This window comes from Rhea americana, unplaced genomic scaffold (genome assembly GCF_003343005.1).
Source record: "Rhea americana isolate MKP2758 unplaced genomic scaffold, rheAme1 scaffold_87, whole genome shotgun sequence".
Lineage (NCBI taxonomy): Eukaryota > Metazoa > Chordata > Aves > Rheiformes > Rheidae > Rhea > Rhea americana.
Genome location: NW_028187055.1, coordinates 1956758 through 1984368, shown reverse-complemented (window position 1 = coordinate 1984368; position 27611 = coordinate 1956758). Strand labels below are relative to the sequence as shown.

Here is a 27611-nt window from a genome sequence, read left to right as displayed (position 1 = left end):
TTTTTTTTTTTTTTGGCTCATGTACCCTTTGTGAGTTTGTGGCAGGAGGCTACGTAGGTAATATCTTCCTGTTCCATTTTTTCTTTATAAATATCTCAGAAATATCCTCTGATCTGTGTGTGTGCCATGAATTTAGTTCATAAAAGCATCTTCTCTTCCTAACTGTTGTTGAAATTTACCTAATTATTCTTGGAAATAAAATCTTGGGAATTTTGTTCCTTTAATGTGAAATGTGAAAGGAAAGTCTGAACCTGGCCTTCCAATGTCAATAGTTTTTCATTTCTTCCTTTGTTCAAATTGACAGTTGTAGAATGTGGAAGAAATCAATCTGAGTAAATAATTTTTATTTCCAGTTCTTTGCATTTTTACTTACGACAATGGAAAACTAGACATTACTTGCATCTGCATGAATTACTATATGAGAGAAATCCACAGTTGTTCTTAGCAGCACAATAAATGTTACGTTGGATAAAATCATCAGTTCAACACTAACCAAGGAAAGAGCAGGAGCTCACTGGGAGGATGATAATAATGGAGTTAGTTTCTGCTTCTTCCTGTCCTCTGCACACTTTCCTCCTACATGTAGATTATGCAAGCATTGATAGATGTGTATTGATCTTTTCCATATTTTAAGTCTTTGGCCTTAATGTGTTAAGGCAACAACTTGCGTTGCATTAAAAAAAGTATGTGTAAAATCATACAGACATAAACTCATTCTGATGAGTTCATATTTTAAACCTAGAAAGTTTTAGCAATAAAGCATTGGCTTTAAGGCAATTGTTGGAAGCTTTTGCTACAAAAGGCCACCTTTGGAACCATGTCCACCTCTGAACCTAAGGGATGGGTTGCAAACTACTTAGTTTAACCTCGTAGACTATAGTTAGAGAATTGCTAAGAGAAGGCCTTTTCCAATAAATGAAACTTAAGTTATGGGCTGTAACAAAGGCTAAACCGGAGCCCATGGCAGTGGCCTCCACTGAATGGAGGATGGCAGCTTCACCAGGGGCAGCTGTGAGCATCTCTGAACTCAAACTCTCTTCTAGCTTCCCTTGTGCTCGTAAAACTAGTGAATGCAGTCAGTATAGGTTGCTTTGGTGCCTACCACCTTCACCAGCTTCACCAGCTATGCTGGGGGAACCAAACCAGAGGTTTGCTCTCTGGCTACCTCTTTCTATTCCTTTCAGACCTTAAAACGAGGAGCCTTGAAAATTAAGGTACAGGGAACTCTTGTGCTTTTTGCTGTGATCAAGGAGAAAGCTGAAAATAAGGTATTGGTAGGCTGAAATAGCCTCATTTAAAGCCAGGCTATTAAGGTCACGGTCATTTGTCTTGTTGCCTTATTTTCTGGTTTGTTTTGGAAACTACCTTCCTGTAAACTAATGTGTTTTTTTTCTTTAATTGTTTTCCGTGCTATATTAAATAAAGGCCTTTTTATATCCTTCAATCCTTTAGCATCCATCAGATTGGATTTTTTTTTTTTGGCTGCCTTTAATTTTCTACTGCAGGTGTCCTCACACCCCACGTTGTCCGATCTCCCCGCCTCCGTGGGGCCTCGCGCCTCCGTGGGGCCTCGCGCCTCCGTGGGGCAGCGGGTGGGCGCTCCGCGCCGCCGGCGCCTGCCGCGGCTCCCGCGGGCCGAGGCAGCGGCCCTCACCTCCCCTTCCCGCGGCTGAGCGTTGAAGTCTTCCCGGCCAGACGCTTCCTACTTCTCCCACGTTCCTCTCCTGCCTTCCTCCTGCAGCGGATTTATTAATTATTATTTTTTAATTTGCAAAAGGAAAAGTATACCAACTCCTAAGTATGAAGTGAACTTTTACAGCCGGGTTGTAAATCCCCCAAACTAAGGGGTTTATAATGGCGATGCTTCGGTGTGTGGGGGGGAACACTATAATACAAATGTAACCTTTTTTTCCCTCTCTTTACTGAATAGACCGTTTAAACTAAATTAAGTAAAGGACATAAATTCTGTTGTTTCAGTTTTTAATATTTCATGGCTGATTTTATAGATAAAAATTACATTTAACAATAAATATGAAGAAGAATTTATACAGCCTGTTCTAGTTTGATATGGAACAGCAAATCCCATTTCTCTGTAGCTGTAAAGAAAATTCATTATAATGCCTTCGGTTGTAAGAGATGTCTTCATTGTGATTAGTTACACTGATAATAAAACAACCTTTTTACAAATGGCACAAGATACATGGGATCTCATGTGTCTGCCTTTTAATAGCATTGAATTTGTGCATTTCCTAYCTTTATTCTGGAGTCTTTTTTTTCTTTTTTTAATTGGGCACTTTTAAAATCTGCAGCTTATTAAGAATAGTCTAATATAACTTATTTTTTTTTGTTTAAGATGTTCTAGAAAAGGCATTGTTAATGTAGCTRATTGTTCTTATTTGTTGAGGTCTCTAAATAAAAAAAGCTATTTTTAATTACAAGAATGCTTGTATGCCATTGTGTTCACTTGTGAATAACGAATTGTGGGATAAAATTCGGTTATCTGACATAACTTTCTAGGATCATTTTTAAGCATCTAAAGAAATTTCTTGACTTGCAAATGTCTTGTTTCCAGTGATTTCAGTTGGTTAAAAGTTTGTGGGCATTGTTCCAGTCATTCAAAACATATTTGCACTAGGATGCTTATTAAGCAGTTATGAGTGCAAGTTTAGGCTTTCTTGTAAGGAGGATTTTGTGAAGAATTCGTTACCATTAAAGGGATATCTTTTTTTCTTTTGTAGGTGCCTCTAGAAAACTTTGATCTCCTTAGCACACTAGTGCAGAATGAGTTTGATGAGAAAAGTATGATGATTGTTCTARTAAGAACTTTTGCATGTTTATATTAATTTGTGCCATTAAAAAATACATGAGATTTTACTTGTTAACACCTTGTAGTGTGATGGAAGTAACATTAGATAYTAGGCTCTGGAAAAATACGCTACGAAATCATATATTTTGAATTGTAAAATAGAAATAGAGGACAACAGTTAGAAGTGAATTGCTTTCCTGACTCAGGTAAGAAATGAAAGGATTTGGTGCTTTAGAATGAGGAAGTCTGTAGAGATGATGAAACTGAAGTTGTATTTGAATATCAAATATTTATGGAATTTAGCAGAAAGTGAAGATCTGAATCATATTGCTTGGAAAAGTAGGATATAATGCCTTAGGGTTCTGGAAAATATAATATGGACCAAAAGTAGTAAGCTTAATGTTGGGTTTCACTTTAAAACATTTATAAATAAAGTGTTCATCTGTAAGCTTTAATTTTAGGTTCTCTCTTTTTCATTGTTCATTACAGCTAAAAAAAGAAGTCCTATAGCACTTCTTAAAAGCGTTTGCACAGAATGAATACGAGAAAAATGACTATTAATGACAGAAACTCGGGACTGAGTACTCTTTTTATCACCTGAGAGAAAAATAGGCTTATCTGTATTCTCTGATTTAGGAAGCAGCCTGTTCAGTTAGCRTGTCTGCTTTCTCTGTTCATATTGCTCTATCAGAGAAGCTAGCTGTGTTTGTAATTTGGGCTGGTGTAGCTCTACTGCATAGTATGCTGAGAGTGTAGAGCCAAGATGCTGCCCRTCCAGAATGGGGAAAAAAACTTGACTTTGCGTGCTGCCTATACTTTGTTGTTACGAACTGTGACACAGATAGCTGGTAAAGGGTGAGCTTGGGGCCCTTCGTTTCCTGGTGGGGACTGAACCGAGAGATAGCCTACTTAGTAGTGTGTCATTTTTTTTCTAATGAAATGTTGCAGCTGTAACTTCTTACTCCACTTTAGTCTGCATACACTTGCCATTGTTGCATGATTTTTTTTTCTTTTTTGTTCATTAAAACATCTTAGGAAAGTTTGTAAGATTGTTTTTTTTTAACTCAATGCTTTTCAGGGAATTAGCAATAACACTCTCCCAACACATTCCTGTGCGAGAGTATTGTGTATAGGAAATCTAAAGGCAGTATATGTAAGTTCCCTGACCCAACTGCTGAGGACTCTGTTCAAGGGGAAGAAATAGTGGGGTTCTGCTGTGTGCATTTGTACCATGTGTAGCACCTCTGTTGCTGCAGTCTGTTGGATGTCTTTGGGCTGCTTGCACAGAAAGGATTTGGGGAGGAGGAGGCAGAGGCTGAGGTTGTTGAAGTCCCTTGTACCTATTTTTTCTTCTTGCAGACAAGGAAAGCCACAGGTGGTGTCCTGGATATTTCCACTTTAAGTTAGAACGTAATAGTTCTCATGTAATAGTTCTGCAGCTGCTTCTAGGCTTGGAGGAGAGGGATCTGTTTACCTTGGAGTCTARTATTTCTCAGTGAGCTGTTTGATACTTCGGGGCATGGATTGAAGGTGTGGTTTTGTGATAAACTGTCAGCTGAAGAACATGCACTGTAATCCTGTGTAGCTATTGCATGATATACTTCAAAATATCAAGAAGAGTTTACACTAGATATCCAGGTGACGGAAAACTAATAAGCAAGATGCAGCTGTTAAATAAGCAAAATGAAGTTGTGTAACTTTTGCAGATGCTGAGAAATGGTCTGGTCCCTAATGCACCTGCTTTTGACACAGCCCCGAGAACACAATTTTGGCAGGAGAAGTGAAAATTTTAATTGCCAATTGAGTCCTTACTCTGGAATGCACTCGAGCACATGTGCCTCTGCCTGCCAGCCCAGGAGGAATTCCTCTGAAACTACTCACAGGTATACTGCAAGTTCCGGAAGATAACTAAATTTCAGGCCCTGATTTAAGTATGCACAGAATTTGTTGCACATTCAAAACAAATAGTTGCGAGGGGAAATGGATACTATTGATAAGCAATGGCATTTGAAACAAGGGATGGAATGGGAGTTTTATGGGTGATGGTGGTGTCAGCAAGGTGGTGTCTCTTCTCTTCATTTCTCTTCTGTTACACTGGTTAGTTCCCGTCTTGGGGAGATTCGATTTCACTGTTCAGGCCGCACTGCAAGGTAAATGCTGATACTGCATCTACCAGCTCATCTTTCCAACATGTATAAAGTACCTTACTGTAGCACTGCCTCCTCCCTCGCTCTCCTTCTCTGTCCATATGCTGACAAAAACATGTTTTGCTAGGGGGAGAGAGGAGCATGGTTGGCTTTCGACTTTCCTTCTCTCCACTGCTGGAGCAAAGGTGCCTTGTAGATACATGGCCCAGCTTTGGCAGAGGGGTTGGAGACAAGGAGGCACCATAGTATGCAAAGACTAATAGCAGCTCATGACTAGTATCACAGATACCATAGAAGGGATTAATAATATTTGTATCCTCTCATATTGCATATGCTTAGAATTATGATGCCACTGTACCTTCTGTAGGCCTCCTGTTGCTTTCTCATGTTTGTTTTCTGGCTGTTGACACAAACTGATGGAAATTAGAATAAAATTCAATGAATCCCCTGAACTTTTCACAGAGCAAAAGTGCATAGCTTTCTGATGACAGATACTAATTTCTTGTTCAGAGATACAGCAATACAAAGAAATGAATCTTTTCAGGCTGCTGCTTAAGTTTATTGGAGGTCTAATGCAGACAGGGATTATGGAAAACATGTATAGTAGAGAACTCCCTGAGTACAGGGAGATGAAAAACAGCCCTTTGCTTTAACTATGCTTCACCCCCCACCCYGCCCCAGCCTTATTTGAACAATTTGGTTAGAAAATCAAGACTGAAAAGACAATCTGAGTTTCATGCATCTTGCAGGATTGAGTTGAAATACTTTCAATATGTTCAACTTTATTTTATTGTAAAGAAAAGTAAGTTTTATATTAGGAACCAATAGTTAACATTGTTGAATAGATCTACTTATATTAATACTGRTAATGTGGTGATTTCACACATGCGTATATGCAAGCATGTATTTCTCCTCTAGGATATATATCAGTTATCATTTCTGTGGATGTGCTTACCAAAGAAAAATGTAAACAACTTTTGTTTGAACTGCTCTTTCTCAGATGAAATACAGTAAAACGTGACGTCCCTGTATTGGAAGTGGCCACMAGGTGTCATCAGAATGCTTTTATTTTTATTAATTTTCTGTTTCCTTTAAATGTGTAGGGGCGCTTTGTATTTTTCTTTGGAAACTTTAAGTTACAAATAATCCTGACTGCTTATGCTACCTGTTCAGTGAAACACTCATGCAGCTGTTTCCAGCTGCAATACTTTAATAGGCTAGTGATAAGAGGAAAATGGGAAGCACAATAAAACAAAGAAGTGTGGCATATACACAGAAATTATTACATGCGTTCTTTGCTCTAGTCATTTAAAAGATGGGGATAAAGGCAGTAACCTAAATTATGTGGACCTAATTTATATTAGCAGAATGTCATTACAGAACAGCAAGTAAGGCAATTAAAGCCTAAAAAAAAAAATTATTTAAAACAGGTTAGATTTCCTTTTCTTTCTATCTTATTACATCCTCCCTCCTTTTTATGCCCTTTCTACAATTTTGGTGTCCTGATGTCACATACAACTTGTTTGGGGTTTTATTTATTTATTTATGGCTGTTTTCCCCTCCTTCGCAGTTTTGTCTAGTTCATACTCCCTTTCTGCATCTTGTTTCAGCTTACCCAAAAAAATGATTCTTAGCGTGAAGAAGATAGATTTGTTTGTGGTGGCCTTTCCACCTGTGTTAGCTCTGCTACTGCTTCCTGAGTCTACTCGAGCAGTGGTGGCAGACAGATGTAATCCCAGCTGTGATGATGAAGGCTGTTGTTGTTTTCCGTATGAAATSATGGTTTAAAACAAGGATATGCCAACAAAGGTAGAAACAAAGACATATTTTTCCATCTTTTAGGTTTCATTTTGAGCAAAGGTTGATGAAAATTCAGTAAATCTTGGCAGATAYTAAATTCTAGAATGGCCTTCTAGAAGAATAATACTCTTTATTTTTTATATCTTTTTCTACCAAAGCATAGGAAAACCCCAAACTTTTAACATTTTTTTTTCCGAGTGTGAGCATGAYGTGCTTCCTCTAATAACCTTCACAGAGCAGTCCATTGCAGGTAAAATGGTTCTACAGCCTGTGGTAGAAAAGAGATTCAAATTACACTTTTTGTTTCTCTCCAAGTCTAATAGGTAAAGTCAGTCAGAATTRCATCATCATTGCATATAAAACCACATCATTCTGAGATAACTCCTTACTAGTTGTGAAAAATGTAAGCTTCTATCCTTGAAGTTTCCTTCATGGAACTGATGAACTCTCTAAAGTGTTTTGAGTACACACTRCTTTTCATTCATAAAAATCAGTGTTATGGAAATACGATCTTTCCTGGATCTTCAGAAGCTTCTTTTGCACATTTTCATCCCTACTGTTTTATCTGTGCCTCCTCCTGAAAATAGTCAAAATTCTTCAAATTTAAAAATTCAAAATAGGAATCTTTTTGAATTTCAGAAATTAAAAATGGAGGGGTTATTCAGCACTTTTTAAAGTGGTGCTAGTGCACTTTTGTTCATTCTCTGTCTTGGACTTGCATGTTGATTCTAACAGCACTTGAATGTGTATCCACCTTTTTTTTTTTTTTAAGACTCTCTTTTCAAAGCTGAACTGATCAGTGGTCACTGCAGCATTTAGCAGCATTTGCTGTTTCTGAAGCAAATAGATATTGAAATAGGGAACCTAGCCTTTTGCTCTTCAGTTTTTACTGTGAACTGAAACATATCTTCTTTACAGCAGGAATTCATAAGAACTTCCTTTCTTTTGTCCCCCCCGGAAGTACTTTCAATGGTTTGGAAGCAGAAGCAAGAAGGATGCAAGCAGGGTTCATTTCACTATGATGCCATTACAGTTCTTTCTGATTCCTATGACAGAGTGGATTTAATGAGTGCAAAATGCTTGAGTTTGTCAGTGATATTCCAAGTGATGAGTGTTAGTATGCATTTTATTATGTTATTATAATTATTGCAGATCCATCAGTGTGGTAGTTGCTTTGAAAGTTTTTTATTTGGAAGTCTCCTCTGGAATTTCTGGTGCCCAAAGTAAGTGGCTCAAAAAAAGAACATGGTCACAGTACATTGAAATCGTAACATTCTGGTACTGCAAGGCAAAATGCATGTTTGTAATCAAAAGCACCAAATGCTGCTCAAAATAAAGTTGATCTTTGTTCTGTTTGAACCAACAGTCATAGTGTCTTCTGTATTCCATCTGTCAAGAGAGCAGTGAAGGAAGCCAGTTATCTTTGTAGGACTGCAAAAAAGACCTGTAATTTGATTTAGGAAGGATGTTATGCCCTTGAATATGAGTAGTTGCTTATTTGGCACAAAGGTCTTACATTGAGATGAGTTGTTCACATTCAGTTTTGTGCAGGCTATTTAAGGAGCTCATTAAAATGATCTTGCTTCATTGTGTCTATGATTTCATTGAAAGAATTGATTTGTTTGAAAAGAGGGATTTCTAAGGCAAAAAAATGAAACTGTTTTCCATATGTCAAATCTGTTACAAACACTGTAGATTGGATATTGAAATACTGAATACTTCAAGAAGATAATATGCTAATGAAAAGTGCTTTGGAAATTCTAATGTCTAGATTCTAATGTCTAATTCCAAAGACTAGCATAAAAAATAAAAATGATAGAATAATTTTGTACCTGTAAATGTGTTTTATTTGGGTTCTTCCATACCGTGTTCCTTGAAGAGTTGGCATATGATCAGAAAGAAAAGTAAATAACTATCTCCTGAGCATTAAGTTAAAAAACTTTGCAGTTCATTACAGGTTTATGGATCATTAATGAATTGCTTGCTCTTTTGATCTTAAATTAAAATTACTACTTTCTAAATTTCACCTGAGGATTAGGGAATGCAAGTATCAAAAATCTCAATTGCACATGTATTGGCATAGAGTAATTATATACTATTTGCACTATTAGAAGAAAAAAATAGGGAAAACACTCAAGTAGGTTGCTTGGTACATATTGATATGGTATCTAGTACAGTTCTGTACAAAAGCATCAGTCATTTGGGGACAGAAGATATTCTCTTTGGGGAAAAAACAATGTAAGAAGAATACAAAAATCYGTGTTGTTATCTTGGTGGCAACTTGGAAAGAATTACTACTTTTCCTTTTTGTTTTCTTCTTAGTAGGTACTGAGGTAGTGTTGAATTATGACCATGAATGTGTCCTTTAAATTAGATTAAATATTAAAACAAACKCCGTGATTCTGACCATTAGGAAATCCTGATGCATGAAAGAGAATTGTTAATGTAAAGCTTTCCCTCAATAACTATTCAAGTATCCAACTATCCAAAAGARGTAAAACATTTTTAAGCTCTTCAAAGCAAAATTATCAATCCATATGTCACATCAGCAYAGAAATTTATACATCCAAATCCTCACCTTATATATGAGGACATGCACATCTTTTAAATTACAAGTGCATAATACACAATTTGACTAGTAACAAAATCAAATAATATAGCTAAGGCTTTTTAGCTGAAGACTTAGTTGATATTGCCAGTGGAGTTACTGAGCTTAGCATTTTCTGCATAGAAAGATTCAGGCCACAAGAAGTTTCTTTTTCAAAATTATTAACAACACATTGTTACAAATAACCTCAAAATGCCTTGGGTAATGAATGGATGCTTCMAGGCAGAAGAATTTGTTAACCTGCAGCAAACGTGGCAAATTAATTTTTGGTCATATCCTTTAAGAAACTCTTCAGCTATTCTTGATTTATATGAACATTAACGGAAGATTTATATTCCAAAAAGTCAACTCGCTTTTGAGTTAGAATGGCTTCAGTTTGAACCTCAAACATGATATTAAGAGATAGCTGTTTAATAGAACTGAGCTTCAAGGAAGGAAAGTACTGAAGATTTGACTGCTGTGTATTTTGTTTGGGCTTGATTCTGCATTCCTGATGGCCTGCTGGGTAGCACCTCTTGATTTCATTGCTGCAGTCCTAGAGGCTATATGAATCCTTTTAAATATATTTATGCAATATGTGAAGTGGTTTTGTGTTGTTGCACTTCACCTGTTTGTTATTTCTCAGAACTTAACTGTAATCTTTAGTAGGTAAAGGTRGATAGTAAAGCCCCAGAGCTTGCACCTCACATATTTTAGATTTACTGATTCATGAATAGGATATTTATTACTTCAAGAAGTGTTCTCTTGACTTAGAAGTCGAGTTAGAAGTTACTATATGAATTTATCAGCACTGCAGTGCCAGTACCGCTTTGGCATCAAAAGCCTCGTTCAGCCACACTCTTTAGTAGGACTTATCTTTAAGCATGTGCTTAAACTGTCATAGCTGCAGAGGTATTCTTATTACATCTAATACATGCTTTTGGTTATTAGTTGATTTAATTGAGACTGGAAGGGACCTCTGGAGATCATCTAGCCTAACCCCCTGTTCAAGCAGGGTCACCTAAAGCATGTTACACAGCATCGCATTCAGGTGGGTTTTGAGTATCTCCAGAGAAGGAGACTCCACAACCTCTCTGGGCAACCTGTTCCAGTTATCTGTCACGCTCACAGTAAAGAAGCTTTTCCTTATATTCAGATGGAACGTCCTGTGTTTCAGTTYGTGCYTGTTGCCTCTTGTCCTGAATCCAGGATGCAGAGTCTCTGCTACCGATACGACCTTTGTGCCAGACTCCAGTTGGATCCAAGGCTGAATTTTGCAAAAACARAATCCACTTAAAATCCACAAAATGCACTTAAACTGATGTATCATATTTGAAATGTGATCATTAGAGCTTTACACCCTCAGAATGCTCTTGACTCATCAGTTATATAAGGGCTAGACTATGGCTGGTAGTAATTAGTGCAGCAGCTCTGATGACACTGGAACTGAATTGGCTTATGCAGGCTGAGGCTCGGGACCACCTAGGTTTGTGAGCAGCCAGTTCCATTTCCATCCTCCTCTCATCCTGTGACAAAACTGAGAAGGTATGTATGAGAAGGTAGAAGTACCAGACTTTAAGGAGTGAGGGGAGCAATAAACCCATGTGTGAAACTAGGAAGAGGTCTGCCCAAAGCTCCCTTTGGATGTGAGGAACTACTATCCTGCCAAGAAAACTGAGGCATGTGCCATTAAAATTTGTGTGTTAGAGACACAACYGTGTTTCTGAGCAAAGATCATAGTGGGGAGAAACTGAGACATGRTTCAGTTTTGTGTTTAGATGTTGGCTGAAATCTGGAAAACTGACCAAAGCTCAGCAAATTGCTATGACTATGATCCCTGCAGAAAGTAGAGATAGCCAGTAATATCTACCTCAGTAAATGTCCTGAATGCACCTTTAGGAGAACTGAAGGAAATTTAAAGAAAATTAATTCCTTAAATAATTGACAGATAATTTTAGAGAGACAAAGGCAACCAAGACATAGTTGTTTTCTTTTTATAAAGAATTATTTATAGAATATGATGTTTAAGCATRGGGGGAACTCCCATTAGCAGTCTTTTGACGCAGTTTAGATGGAGGTGGATCAGAGACTAATTTGCCTTCGGAAGAGTATGCGGGGGGGGGGGATTATTTTTGTGAACACTCAGCTGTGAAGTAGAGACAAAATTGATAAAAGCACATCGTTAACTGTTACTGCACCTAACRCGTTAAGTGCAGTCTAGGAGTTACTGCCATGATAATACTGGTTATTGGTTGTGGGAATAGATGTGAGCCTGCTGACTTCATCAGAAGTGCTGCCTATAAATGAGGCAGAGGGCATCTCCTGCCCATGTGGTAGGGAAGGTTTTTCAAGAAATGAAGGTGGAGACAGGTGTCTCCATTTATTATCAACTTGTAGAATTGTGGAATTAGGTAAGAAGGCTGGGACGTGAGATTGCTTTGCGCATTTGTATTATGTATGTGGCTATGTTTAATTTCATACTGAATTTATGGAAGTCATTAGCACCACCTATGGAATTCTGTTTTGCCTCTTTTTTTTTCCCTGACTACAACCAATTTGAAAAGATGAAAGAAAGGAAATAATTTTTTTCCTAAGTGTTTGAATAATTCTGTAATTGATGCAGTACGGTTGAATTGAAGGTTGGATGCCAGAACTGGATGTGCAAGTTGATTTGAATGAATTGGGTAAGCCTTGCAATCTGGGATTTTCGATAGAGCACAGAGAAAGATGAACTTCTGTTGGAGAGTAAGTGAACAAATTACAAGAAGTAAGGCTGAGCCTGCAGATACTGCATGCAAATGATCAGCCATTTTTCTTGAGGTTTGCGGGTGCCTATTGGAAATGAGCTGAATCTGAGCTGCAATGGCAGAAAAGGCATGTTCTGAGACTAACTGATACCTCTCCCTGACAGCCGGGAAGCATCCACCTCAGGTGATTACTGTATCTTGGGCTGAAGGTGGTTTGCGATTTCTGTCAGAAGTTGATCTAGGTGTGACAGCACTTTAAGGTTTAAATCAAATTACGGAATGACTTTAAATGGGCATGAAGTATGTCAGAAGAGAGTTCGGTGAGGAGCCACCAATCTCCTACTCATTAATAAGGCCTGGATGTGAGAATTTTTGTCAGTGGAGAAACCACTAATTATCCAGATACACCCTTTGATAGTGAAAATTTCCAGTGCAGGTTATTAGTTCCCTGCTGGACATGTTCTCTGATAAATCAAATAGTCTGAAGGAATGAAGAAGTTTGAGAATTGGTTTGATACTGTCAATTTTATTGTACAGCAAAGGAAAAACTCTTTTCTCTCTAGGTCATTCAGGGAAGKAGTCTTGGGAAGAGTGGACCTGTTGTGGCAGGGCGGCAGGGCAAAAGGCCCAGGACTTCTGCGTGCCGACAGCTAGGGATAGACTTGTGGCACTCAACACTGACATAATTTCTTTGTATTTCCTACSTGGGATGTATCAATAGTGCTTTACACCCATTAAACAGTATCATTTTCATTTGGTCTTTTTTTCYGTGTCCCAAACAGTGTTCATAAAACTTTTCAGGGTAGGTTTGCACTTCATCTGCATCTGGTGTAAGTTGCTGCAGCATTTTTGAACACACTGACAGTATACTGACTTTTGCCAGCTGGGAACGTAGACCTGATTRTTTCACATATTCATTAATTGCGATAGTTTCTATCATGGTTTAGTGAACAAAAGAAAATAATACAATATAGGAATCACAAAAACWCAGAGGAGCCATGTCTGGACCTTCCTAAGGGCTGTTGTGGTCTGGACATGTTCCTTCTTGCATTTAAAAAGCTAGGTATAGCTACCTAGGTGTAAGTGTGGTCAGTACTTTAGCTTAATGAGACCTGCAGTTGAGAAATAAGTCCCTTGAATGTTTGCAGCTGCTGTGCGCTCAATTGCTTATAGGCCTTATATAAATTATTGTTAAGCAAAAAGGCCAATTGTTTTGTGCTTCCGTAGATACTGAGTCCAACTGATTTGAGTATATTTTTCCAGTTCAATACATTCTTGAACTACTTTAGCCTCAAAAATAAGCATGAGTAGTGGTATTTTTGAGGTGTGTGTGTGTTTTTTTTTTTCCTTCTCCCTCCTCCCTGCCCARTATGTACTTAACTAGCTTTTTGTACCCTCTGTTGACTGTATTGTACTCTGATTCAACATTACAATTACTTAATCTTGTCAGGAAGTACTTACTRTTGTGGTCATGGCCTCATTCAGTGGCTAACTGAACGAAAAACTGGTTACTTGGATCTGCAGCAAATTGATGTTCAAATCATAGAATAAAGCACATAGATAAACATTTTGTATTTAGTCATCTGTTAAAATTAAATGCATTTTCAATTCTCAATAGTTTTATATCAAAATGCAAAGGTAATAAATGTCAAGATTGGATTTCCACCCACCCCCCCCACATACACACACTGCCAAATGCATTTGTAGATCAGTTTTCTATGGGTGACATCCATTTAGGAGCAGGAAGGTCACATTACGCAGTTGAGAAAAATCTTTTTGGTAACTGAGTTTGGACGGTTAGATTTTGTGCTGAGGTTCAAGAGGTTTTCCCTCTCTGGACTCTTTTTTCATGTCTGCTTTTTTTGTTTCTTTGGGAAGTGATGTTCTAGAGGATATTTTAGGAGTGATGGGGAATGATGAGAGTAGCACTTTTTCTTTCTTAACAAGCCTGCCTTTCTCTCAGCATATTTCCTTTTGCTCTGTGGCATGTCTAAGCAGAGGAGGGAAAGAAAGATTCATTCTTACAATGTTTGCTTTTTTTTTTTTTTTTTTTTTTTTTTTTTTGCTTGTTTTAGCCATGGTTGTTTCCTTCTTAGAGCTTTTGAATTTAGGGTCCTGAGATTTCCTGTTGAGGAAAAGTTGAGCGTCCCATGGCAGGTTACCTGAAAGCTGTTATGTTTAGAATATCCTAAAAGTACTTCCAAAACAAAGGTCAGACTTCTCTGCCCAAGTTAAGCATGCTAAGAATTTAAACACTTAATAAAATTAACAACATTAAAAGGCAAAACATTAATAATGTTTTAGGGATGCTAAGCACTTGTGAGCCTCATTCCTCAGCAATGCTCACTGCTAAATTATGTAATCTTTTCTTGGAGAGTTGAACACTTACTTGATTACAAAAAAATCTGACGCCAGTGCTCACTCACATCACGGAGAAGTCTGTAACTTTGTGCATAGAAGTTGGTCTGATTTTTTTTAGRTGCCGTAAGTTGAGACACCATACTGAAAAAGCAGCCTAGTCTCTTTCATTGTGTCCATCTCTCTGTGATTTTGTTATTTTTTTTTCTCTTTTTAACCTGAGCCTTGTAACATTTGAGTGTGCATAAAGAGTAATGGTAACTCTTTTATTTTRTAGGTACTAAGCCAGATGATCTACAATTGGTAATATCCCTGTTAAGGATGGATGGGGAGGATAATCAGAAGAGAGATGATGTTGATGAGAGTTCGCAAACTCTGTTAACAAAAGACTCCCTCAGAAATGCATCAGGAAAAAACGCTGAGTGTGACCCTTCATCTCAGCAGAAAATAAAGTCCATATCACGTGAAGTATTCAGGGATCTTGAAAAGAAGAGGGAAGAGAATGACACAAATAAAAGGGCATTGTCAGAATCTTCAAACTTTGACACTGTTGAAGCAGATAGACCTGAAAATGTCTCCAGAAAAAGAAAGCTGAGTTCTTCAGAACACATGAAAGATAGTGAAAGGAAATTGCAGAAAGCCCTACTTGGAGAAGCAGTTAGTTTAGTAGATGGAGCTATAAAGAAGGAAGGAATCACCAGCTCTCTTGGTGATGACATATTTAATTCAAATTTGATATGCCCACACTGTGATTTCAAATGTGCTGATGGTACCATATTGAAGATTCACTGGGAAAGTAAACATTCACAAGAGGTTCCAGCTGCTGTTCCTGAAAATATACCTTATTCAGAAGAAATCAGTGTTAGCTATTCGGTTGGCAATGATCTTAAAGGCAAAACATGTAATGAACATTTCCCCTCCTGCTCTGATACGGGAAAACATATAAGAGAAATCCACTCTAGACAACCCAAAGAGCAAACATGTCCTCACTGTAGTTGCACAGCAGAACATAGCTCAGCATTGCACAAACATGTCAAACAAGATCATGAGCAATCCAAGATATTTTGTTGTGATCTTTGTGGTTTTCAGAGTGTTGAGGAAGATCTCCTAAACTCTCACTTACTTGGCAAGACTCACCTTCGACGACAAAACCTTGCTGCGCGGGGAGGATTTGTACAGATACTGACAAAAAAATCCTTTAATAAACAACAGTCTACTGCAATCARAGAGAGGAATGTGAGAACGAAACCTGGGACTAGTAAATTAAGGACRAGGATAGCTGATAAAACAGAACTAGGCAATGTTTGCAGTACACTGAAAGGCTCAAAAATAAGCTTGTCTAGACAGAATGATGGCACCAAACTTGTTGAAATGATACCATCTATAAATGTTTCTACTGAAAAGGCAGCTRCTATGACAAAGGAAATGTTACGTTCTTCCAGTGTCGAAGAAAATCACGAAGTCCCTACTGGAAAGCTAGAAATACCAGGACCCTCAGAATACATCTTGCCTAAATCGGAAMACCCTCCAATGACCAAAAAGCTAGTTAGCAGTTTAAACATGACAAGGAGATTTGATAGACTAGAACATAAAAGAAACATTGTATTACTAAGGACTTCATTTGGGAGAAGTAGTTCTTTTAGACTGAAAAGGCAGGTTAAAAGAAGATATAATTTGTTGGGTAGTAGTAAGAAAGGCAAGTCTGATCCTCAGAGAGTACACGTGAAGCGTACCTCCAACACACAGCTTAAACCTGGCGATTCAAGACCTACATTGTGTACAGAATTAGAAACGCATGATAAAAATCAATATGAAGCTACTTCAGAGATTCAAGATCTTACTCAAGATAGGTCAAACACACTTTCTTCCGGCACTACAGACACTAAAGATTCTCAAATTAAACTTACTGCYGATTATAGTGTTCGTCATACTTTCAGTTATTGTGGTAATGTTTTTCAGACTGGAAAAAGTTTGGAAGATCATGTTGTAAAGCTTCATRCAAAAAGGATCCAGTTTCATTGTCAGACATGTAGTTATTTCTCTGTAGTCAAGGAAGATGTGAAGCAGCACTGTCAGGACAGTAAACACCAGATGGGAGGTTGCAGCTTTAGTTGTCAACTTTGTTCACTTACTTGCTTGAATGTGATAAGCCTTCAAAGCCATATGAGTGAAGAGCATAATATGTCCCATAGTTGTTCAACTTGCCTTCTCTTTTTTCTAACGGAAGAAGAGCTGATAAATCATCAAAAAAATGAGAAACATGATGAGCAAGCTACTCCATTCAGTAACAGTGATCTGACCTTGCAAGTGGTAACTTATGCTGCCTTAGAATCAAACAATAGTCAAAAACTTGCAAAGGATATGGAAGTGTCCATGAAAGAAAAAAATCCGGACTCCTCCTTTGTAAATCATAGGAATGAACTGAAGCATTCTGCTCTGAATAAAACCCAATTTCAATGTAAAAAGTGTTTTTATAAGACACGATCTTCCACTGTTCTTACAAGGCACATAAAACTCCGACATGCACAGGAATATCACTTCCTTTGCAAAGCATGTAACCTTTACTCACTGAGTAAAGAAGGAATGGAGAAGCATATCAAAAGAAGCAAGCACCTTGAAAATGCCAGGAAAAATAATATTGGATTACGTTTTGAGGAATGTATTGAAAAGGTCTGTGTTGGTGTTGGTGGTATTAAAACCGTGATGGAACCTTCCATTTCAGGCAGTGTGAATACYGACTTAGATAAAGAAATTATACATGTCTCATCCTCTGCTGTGGAAAACATATCAAGAAATAAGGAATTGTTTCCTGCTGATGAAAAAAATGGAAACAATGAGTTGGTTTTAGCTAATGCACCAAGAAGAGGGAGACCCAAAGGCACTATTTCTAGGACATGCACCCATTGTGGTCTCCTGGCCTCCAGTGTTACAAATCTGACTGTTCACATCAGACGAAAGCACAGTCATCAGTACAGCTATTTGTGTAAGGTTTGCAATTATTATACTGTAACCAAAGGAGATATGGAACGTCATTGTGCCACCAAAAAACACAGAAGTCGTGTTGAAATAGAAGGACATGGAAAACAGAACTCGGAGATTATTGTTAGTCCTGAAGGAGGTAATTTTGAATCCGTAAACAAGAAGGTTAATAGCCCCACGACTGTTTTGTATGAGCACATTGAGGACGGTAGCCAGTCATCAGATTTGGAAAATTCTGTCGTAGAAAATCAGGAAGTTGACCAAGGAAACTCTGAGATAAAAGCTGAAAGTGCCCATCGGCTGCCAGATCTGGAAAATACTCAAAATACTTTAAGTATAAAACAACGTGTATTTTTGGAACCAGCAAGGGTTACCCAAGATGATGACCCATGCTTCCAGAGAAGAGCAATGGATGCAAATGACAACAAGTGCATACACTGTAACTTCATTGCTCATTCTTCTTCTTCTTTAGAGCTGCACATAAAACGAAAGCATACAAAACAATTTGAATACTACTGTATGGCTTGTGACTACTATGCTGTTACTCGCAGAGAGATGATTCGGCATGCAGCAACAGAGAAACATAAAATTAGAAGAGAAACTTATGTTTATTGTTCCTCTGGAGAGGAAGCAGACGCAGCAAGTATCACGGAAGAAGCTACTGCTATGTCTCAAGAGGAGCGTCATCCTGGTCCAAGAGAACTAGAAACTGTTTTAAGTGAAATAAAATTTGTCAAAGATGCAGCAGAGGGTGATCATATGAGTAAAAACTTAAYTGAATGTTCTGTCTTAGATGAAAATGCATGTCCAGAAATGCCTGAAGAAGGCAGTTCCCAGAATACAGTAGAAGCTGAAATTGAAGAGGAATCTAGAAATGGAGGCAAGAATCATTTTTGTGAAGCATTCGAACAAGCTCCTCAGAAAGACAAAATTGTTGAATTTGATAAGGAGGTATCAGTTAAAGAAGCAGGTACTTGTGAGCTTCAGAAAAATGGGCACAGTCAAGAGCTGTTAAACTCAGAGAACAGTTGCACTACAGAAAATCAAAACAAATCAAATGACACAAATGTGAATTCGGGAAAAGGTGAAGGAAGCTTAGAAACAAATAGAGAAAATCCTGAATTAGAATGTAGAAATACAGATATTCTAAAAGAAATATCCCCAAAAGAGAATAATCCACTTAGGCTAACTCATCCAGAAAAAAGTAGTGCAGTAGAGCAATCAAATTTTGCTGAAAACATTGGGCAAATGGTACAAAATATACATAGTTTAGAGGATGACAGAAGTTTTGAAGAGGATCCTACTGGGGAGGAGGAAGAAGCCCTTATGGAAGCACAACATGAAGCAGAAGTTACTATAAATAACAATGTTTGGGAGGCAGATGGCTCAACAGCTGAGGGCATGCAAGAAAGTAGTAATGAGGCTTTGGGAACAGTTATCAATGCTGATGATAAAGGAAAGATAATACAGAATTTTGGCAAGTTTGATTCTTCTATAGTMAGATTAAAAAGCCATCAGGATGGGGAGACTGCTGACCATTCTGATGAAGGGCGGATGTCAGGTGGAGTGAAAGCCAGTGAGCTCACTGTGAAAGCAGACACGTCACCAAGCAGTGTGAAAAAGAAGAAGTCTGAAGGAATTTCCCTTGGGGAATCGACACGTATTCGCTGTGATGACTGTGGTTTTCTAGCAGATGGTTTGAGCGGACTAAATGTTCACATAGCCATGAAACATCCTTCAAAAGAAAAACATTTTCATTGTTTGCTCTGTGGAAAATCATTTTACACAGAAAGCAACCTTCACCAGCACTTGGCCAGTGCCGGGCACATGCGAAATGAGCAGGCAAGCGTGGAGGAGCTGCCGGAAGGAGGCGCTACTTTTAAATGYGTTAAGTGCACGGAGCCCTTTGATTCAGAGCAGAGCTTGTTCCTCCATATCAAAGAGCAACACGAAGAACTGTTGCGGGAAGTGAATAAGTACATTGTGGAAGACACGGAGCAAATAAACAGAGAGAGGGAAGAGAATCAAGGCAACGTCTGCAAGTATTGTGGGAAGATGTGTAGAAGTAGCAATTCCATGGCCTTCCTAGCTCACATTCGTACCCATACAGGTATGGAAATGCTCTCTTTGCAACCGGTCTCTTTCAAACAGAGTGAATTACACCATTGGTCTTTATCTGCTTGTTAATCTCATCGAGATTTCTTATGAAATGGCATTCRTATAGCCTGATGAACCACTGATGAAATTCAAAATCACCTAAGTATTAAGTATGTGAAGGGGTATGAAGGTATAGTGATCAAATGGTAGAAAATCTAAGACCATTGTAAGTGCAGTTGTCCTGCTTTTTTTTTCATATAAAGAGATTTCCTTCCCTTTAGCTAATCCTTTGTTCTTAAATTCATATAATGAAGCAGTGCTGCTTTGAGAGAACAAGTTAGCTGTTCTTTGTAACTTTCTCATCGCTGTTTAGTATCTAAATAGTTTATTTCAGTTCAATTCAGTTACATTTTCAGCATTGCATAATGCTTCCAGATAGTCATTTGCTATTATATCACTCCTTAATAAATATGAATAATAACCAACAAGATTTTTTCATAGAAATAAGTTATGGGAATTGGAATAGGTCAGTCTTTTTGGAAGGTAGTATGTGGTGTTGATGTCATGCACAGGGATGTAGCATCTGATTTTGYTTCGGTGCTGATTACGCTTTCAATTCCTTTTTATGTTTAATTTTAAGTGGAAAATTTAAAAACATTTTTGTAGAAAAATGCATAAGCTGCAGTTCTAAATTTATGTAAAAATTCACTGCGATGTTTCTATAAACCTGCCATACATTCTTTATTTTAAATAGACAGCTTTTCTAAATCACTGAGCTCTGCTTAGACAAGTGGTGTCTCCATGGTTGAATTTATGAGTGGATTTGAATAATAAATTCACATTTCAATGAACATATTTTCATTAAAACTGTAAGGTTTATTTTACTGTACTTTTAAATAATGGCTTATTATGGAAGCTATAGTTTAAATTCATGCAGTATTTGAAACTTAGTGCATGGTTACAAGGAAGAGAACAAAAAGGTAGGGAAAAAGAAATGATAATTCCTGGCATAGTCCTAAAATAGTTTTTAACATTTTTATAAAAAAGCAAGGGCATGACTGGACAACAAAATTTAAAATTAATCTTGAGGAACACAGACACTGTATTTCAGATCTTTCAAAGTATTTTACTATAATTGCAGTATTCATGTATACCAATAATTCACATACTTTATACTTTCATCATCACTTCTATCCTGTCAATAATGTGTTTATCTATATAGTTTTAGCTGATATCTAACGTTGAATGCAGTGTTAAGTCTTGGGAGGGACATTCCTGTTCACATGATCAGAACAGCTATATAAGCCCTTTAATATGCCCTCTTATGGCAGATAAAACTGAATAAAACTAAGGGGAAGATGCTAATGGAGCTCTCTTTAGAATTCTTTATGCAACTGTCTGGTCAAGACATGTTGCTTATAATTGATGTGTCCATTACTTGAATTCTCTTGTAATTATAGTCAATAAGTCTTGTAAATGTGTTAAAGCTCACTAAAAGCATACAAATTCAAGAACAGAGTAAGGCTAATAATTTAAAATAATCAATGTAGGCATTTCAGCACTTAATTTCCCTTGTGTGTTGATAGCTGATCATTCTTAATCCATTAAGATTTATTTAGTCGTTTACAATGCAAAATAGGTTTGCACTGGTCACTTGTGCCATTTGAAAATGTCCACCAGGTTAAGTGCAGAATGTAGTCCATTAGTCTTCCTTGACTATATGTATTAATTGCATTTAAAATCAAGTTAATGTGGATGTGAAAGTGAGGTAACTATCAATATATGACAAAGCAACCCTACTTACATATGTTACATCATTGATTGTTACATTTAGTAAAAGTTAGTGTACTTTTTAACATCTTGTGTGTAGATCTTACCATGAAGTATATTTTTATTGTGCTTTGGAATGGCTCTAAATATGCAAAGCAGTAACAGAATAAATTTCATTTTGCAAGTCTTTTTTTCGGTGGTGCTGTTGGAGGGGATAGAGAAGTGTTTCAAAACAGACTTTAATCTGTGCTCTTTCTCACTGCACCTTTGCATGAATTGCTTTTCTGATGCTTTGCTTATTCACATGAAATAGTAATACAGAGACTTTTATTAACAGTTAATGGGAAGAAGTTTCCCTTCCAGACCCTGTTTTCATATTTTTGTGATTTTTCTTATGTGTTTTATATAACCTTTTGTTCTAATTTGYGTGACAATGGATGCATTTGAAAAAGAAATAAATGGTTATTGGGACTGGTGGCAGAGGAAATGGACCTGCAACGCTAACCGTATGCACTGGCTTCTAACATTGGCCAGGCAAAGAAATACAATATTTCTACCCTATCTCGTCTCTTCCAGAGTAACACCAGGTTCATTACCTGAGGAGAGCTACAGTTTATTTTCCCATTTATTGTTCTGATTATGTGCTTTTTCTAAAATCTTTCTTCAGCATTGAGATGTGCCCATGTGTATATATATAAATATAAAAGAATATATACTGATACATATATAAATATTTGTATATATACCTATAACAATATATAACTCCATGGGTTTTTTATTATTTGAGTAATTGGTGATGGTTTGTGGGGGGAAGGGAGGTGATAGTGCTGCAAACACGCAACTAATGATTCCCAGTAAGAGAAACAGAATGTTTCAAAATACCTTTAAACAATCTAAGAAATTTTCATGTTGCAAATGAAAGGGAAGCTTTGCTAGAGAAGAGATAACAAGTAAGTCCATCACACATTGACAAGTGAAAATGAGGAGGTGTAAAGAAAAATAAAAGGAGTAGTAGAGGTGGAAGGCTTTCTAGTTTGCAATTGATGCAGGTCCTATAAACTTAATTAACAATCAACATCTGAGGAAAAATGACCTGCAGCCACATCATCTTTGTTTAGATTCTCATAAGTTTTCTCAATTAATGGAAGGTTTGTCCAGTATAAGCATAGTATCATGGTGTCTTAGTCCCCATATCCTAAACGTGGTTGGAAATAGGATGATGATGATTCACGTGGCTGTGCTCGCTTTGCATTGGGCCTGAGATGGAGACGCAGCTATGCCTGCGGTGGCAGGTGATGTTGGTTTTGGGTGGCTTAAAACTGGGGCAGTGATTTTTTTCCTTTCTTTTAATTTTGRGTCTCTATTGTCCTAATGCAAAATGAGGATTATTAACTCCAGTCATCTGCGTGAAACAACAGCATAATTTTTGTCCTGTCAATCCTGAACTCTAAAATTTAGTCTAATTTTAATTTCTTTTTTTAAAAWTTTTTTGTTGTTAAGAACCTCATTGTTTACTGCTGCCATCACAAAATATACACCCTGTTTCCATGCCCTAACTTGTAAGTGAACTGATTTTGTGGCTTTTTTTTTAAATAGTATATTTCTAACTAAATAGCTTTATTGAAGGTATTTTTCTCTTTTTTTTTGTAGTTAACTAAGAGCCAAGTACGATGTTCACGGTAGCACATTTTATAGAGCTTAGGAAAACTATTAAAGTTTGTGAAAATAAAACTATGGCTAAGAAATGGCTAATTGCTTCAATATTGTTTCTGATAACCTTTTTGGTACATACAGATTTTTTGCCCCATTAGTTGAACTTCTAGTGTAACACTCTTACCTGAAATAGAAAATCTTGGTTTGTTCCACTGAAGAGCAGAGGAACAAATGTGGCATCAGCAGCCTGAAAGGGAGATGTACTGTTTCTGTTTCAGGTGATAAGTACTGACTGTAGCCTGCCAGCACTTGAATTTTCATGGAGTTTAAATGGAGACGTTAACAGATATTCAGCCCTGAATATAAGGGGGGGGGGAGTGAAGTGAAGGCCTCAGTGATTTTTGGATGAGAGCAGTCAACAGGATAATACATTTATGTATTGTCAGCACAGTGCAGCCACATTTGGCCTGAACTACAGTTTTTCCACAAAGGAATCATGTAAATGGAAAACAGCAAAGGTTTGTATGGAAGCCCTGCGGGACACCTGCAGTAACAGAATGAGGAACAAATTTACAATTTAATCAGTAGGAGAGAAACTAAGAGTACATAGGGTTGAATCAACATGGTATTTGAATTCTGTGATGTAAAACAGCAGTATAAACACCAAGAGATTAAAAAAAATTGCCTCTGACTGTGGCCTTGATATTTTAGTTGTGTAATTAGTCTTGAAGATCACAAGTTAAAACATCAACTTTAATACTCTTTTATTTAATGCAAAGATCACCTCTCTTTTATTTGCATGGGTCTCTTATAGAATGCRGCGTTGATTTGAAATGTCACCAAATTAATGATTAATACAGTTTTATCAGGATCATTTAAATAAACTGGGATTTTTCAGTGTGATTGATAGAATGTGATTGCTGTTAGCTGCAGTCTCAACCTGCTTTTGACATTTAAACATATAAAGCTGACTAGATATAACCATTCAGGTGCTAAATATATTTTACATCTACTTCCAACAGTAGAAATGGAAGTATTAAGAGATCTGGCTTCATTGTCATTGAACTGTGAAATATTCAACCTTGTCTGCCCGTGCTTAGTACTGTTGACTTTTTTATTTCAGTTAGAAGATTAAAATTAAATGCTTCATTTTTCGTCAGCTTTTGGGAATTAAATTGAAATTTAAGACTCTAAAATTTTTTACTAAGATCCTCAATTTCACCAATGGATTCTTGGAGGATATTCGGTTTTCAAGGGCACAGCACAAAGGTTCATTGATCAAGTATGATATACTGTAACATTTTTCTTATCAGAGCTCTTTATGTATATTTGTTAAAGATCCCATATTTCATATTATGCTTAACTGTATTGGAAGAAGTGCTTCACAAAACATAGACTAAACATAATACGGAGAATCTGTGAACATATTGTACTTATTTTTAACTGCAATTCCATGATTTTGATTTATTGGTTTAAGGATTTACTGGTCAGAAAACTGGAAGGTACTATAGCATACTTTAAAATAATGTTGCTGCGTAATGATGTAGGTACTGACATGTGCCAAATTTAACTATTACAGAAAAAATGTATTTTTTCYATCTTTAGTAGAGGGCCACTGTTAAATATGACAAATTATTTGACTTTTTGCTGAACTGATGTGATGCAAGAAATAGGTCGGTACTACTTCCTTGGAGAAATAATTTTAGAGTTCTTTGGTCTGCACTAGGCATTTAATATTAAAGTTTGTTCTTGAAATAAATAATAGCCAAAATGTCAATACTTCTGGTTTGCAGAATAATCATAAATTCTTGACCATAAAACAGTCATAAAGGCATAATATTTTATCCCCTGTATATTCATACATTGCATGTCATTACAATAGCTAGGTGATGAATCATTTTCTGTGTGTGACAGAACAATTCTGAAATACCAGTGCTAATGTGAAATCTATTCAAAGTCAGAAGACTTGTAAAATTACTTTGCTTTAAATATACTTGCTTAAAAAAACAAGTATATTTTCCAGTTTACACCAGCATCAAGCCACTTTAAGACCATTGCCTGAGTTTCAGCAGTTGGTGATAAGGAAAGATGTAGAGCAACTTATCTTTCTAGCGTATTGTCTTCTCATTTTAATATTCTTTAGAAAAAGTAAATTATTATTAAAAGTTAAGTGAGTAGCCTCAGTTGATCTTGAACTTGAGGAAACTTTAATGAGTAATGTATATATGCTGTCTGTGTCTCCAGAGTTATAAATTTATGTACGAGATACTTTTTTGTTAGGCAAAAATCTCAAACAGGATAAATGTGGGATAGGCTTTTTTAAAGGTTATTTTTTTTTCCCAGGAATTCTTATTTCTTTAACCGTGGGTAATATATTATTCTAATTCAACTCATATCTTATGCTAAATTTTACTTAGGATCAAAGCCATTCAAGTGCAAGATATGCCACTTTGCAACAGCTCAGCTCGGAGATGCTAGAAACCATGTCAAGAGGCACCTTGGGATGAGGGAATACAAGTGTCATGTCTGTGGGTGAGTAAATTGAAAGAGTTTCCACCGTGGTTAACCAGGAGAAGAGTGCAGGATATGCATTGTTTCAGAATTGAAAACTGTGATGTGAGCAAGAGTGGCTAAAATTATGCATGCATATCCTCCTTTCCATTGTTATGGTAAATTCCTTAAATACAGTTATGACATTCTTTTCCCACTTCTAATCCTGCACTGAAGATGAGCAATTTTATGGGCTACAAGGTCAATTTGAACCTGTAATCTGTAAATTGACTAAATTATAGGATGTTCATTCACATTGCCAGGGAGAACTGTAAATTCCATTTAAAGACATAAAAAATATATAATATAGACTTTACTGTGTGGGTTTTTTTTTTCCTTTTGCTATACTGTTATAATTTCAGTACCATTAACAGATTTCTGGACTCCATTAGGGTTTTCATTCTTTACAAAAACAAAACAGAAGACTGATTTTCAAACAAATGGATCTAAAATATTGCAGGCTTAAGACCTTAAAAATAAATTGAGGCCTGTTATGTATGTTTGTGTTCTTGTTTGTTACCAAAAAAAATCTTGTTTTTCTTTTTTACTTTATAGTTATTTCCTCAGAAGGATCGTTCATAATGTTTAATTGTCCTTCAAATGTGTTGCGTTTAATAGGAAGCATTGAGACTCCTTAATGCAAAACTAATTAATTTAGCAGAAATGTTTAAAAGGTTTTAAAATGCCATGGCATATATGGTACATCATAGGACATTCAAAGTTGGATTTTAATACCCTAGTTCTGATTAAAAATATATTTTAATGTTATTATGCTAGAGAAATTAACTAATATATGCATCATATAAAAACACTCTACTCAAACCTATGTAACCTGCTGTAGTGGTCTTATAGCTAATGCATGGAACAGCACAAGTTCAATTAGATAATGCAGTGCACACATGAATGGTGTAGTGTGATGCTAGGGATATTATTCAGCAGGAGGTTTTTTTAGCCTACATGTGCTAAACTGATCTACTGGAGGACAAAGTGGGTTACACATTTTAAAGGACAAGTGAATCTTCAGCTGAAGATGCAGTCGAGTGATTTTCACTGATTCATCTCTCTGTTTTTCAAATAATTTTGCATGCAGCCTCATGAGATACTTTGGATGTTTTTACTCACTTAAGAAAATTAATTGCTGACTTCTTGAAAAACGAATTAAAAATATATGAATCTAATTCTTAAGTCCACTGAAGAGCAGCAGTAGAATGATTTCTGCTACTCTTTATTTTGGAGCATAATTCAAGTTTAAAATGAACATTATGTGTAGTAGCCTATTTTATTTTATTTTTATTTTTTTAAAACTTCTTCTTTACAGTCTCTGCCTTATTGCAGACCGTGGAAGATGGTTAACAACCACAGATCCACATAACTGTTTAGTGAAGACTAAGCTTTATTCTTTAGAAGGTGTCAACAAACTTTAGAATTTTTTTTATTCAATTTCCTTTTAATTTAAACTGAAAAACCATCATATTATTTAACTATATAATCATAAGAGAAAGAGTAAAAAATCTCAAAATAGCTAACACGGTATCTTTTATAAAAAGAGAATTAACATGATTAGACTTTGGTACAGTTTCTTGTTTTCCAAAAACTCATTCCTTCACTTAAAAATTGACATTTTCTTAGAATCTGTTTCAGAAAATACATGACTCAGTTGTAGTATGATTGTTATACAATAGAGAGCAAAACGTATATGTATGATTGAAACTGTGGACTTGAATGTTAGTTGCTTTGCTAAGCTGATTACTTACTGTATGTTGCTGACCTGTTGCCAGACAGGTATGCATTTTCTATTTTTGTGCAGTACTGTAGTGCTCATTTTTGTCAAAACCATGAAGCTGTGCTATTCAGATATGATAAAAACAATCCGCTCAAGAGATGTATGCCACAGTACCCTCTGCTTACAAAACTCTGTTTTATATACAAGTTTAGTCCTTTTGCAGTTTAAATAATCATCACATTCCACTTAATGTGCACCAAAAMTGTATTTTAAGAATTACTTACTGACTTACTGAATACTGATTTAACTGGAAAAGACATTTTTATACTGTAGCTAACAGTCCTGAAGAATTGAACTGGATTTGAAGAATAAGAAACATCCAGAACAGTTTGAA

The 27611-nt window shown here is 36.6% G+C and overlaps 1 protein-coding gene across 2 annotated transcripts in view; it reads left to right on the top strand.

The window, feature by feature from the left end:
* Nucleotides 1–27611, top strand: part of ZNF407 (zinc finger protein 407) — a 351735-nt gene that overhangs the window by 9998 nt on the left and 314126 nt on the right. For both annotated transcript variants that reach the window (XM_085323770.1, XM_085323769.1), the window contains 2 exons: nt 14723–19534; nt 25362–25476. In XM_085323770.1, coding sequence (XP_085179896.1) covers nt 14767–19534; nt 25362–25476 — 4883 coding nt within the window. In that variant the 5' untranslated portion in view covers nt 14723–14766. The remainder of the gene's footprint in view (nt 1–14722; nt 19535–25361; nt 25477–27611) is intronic.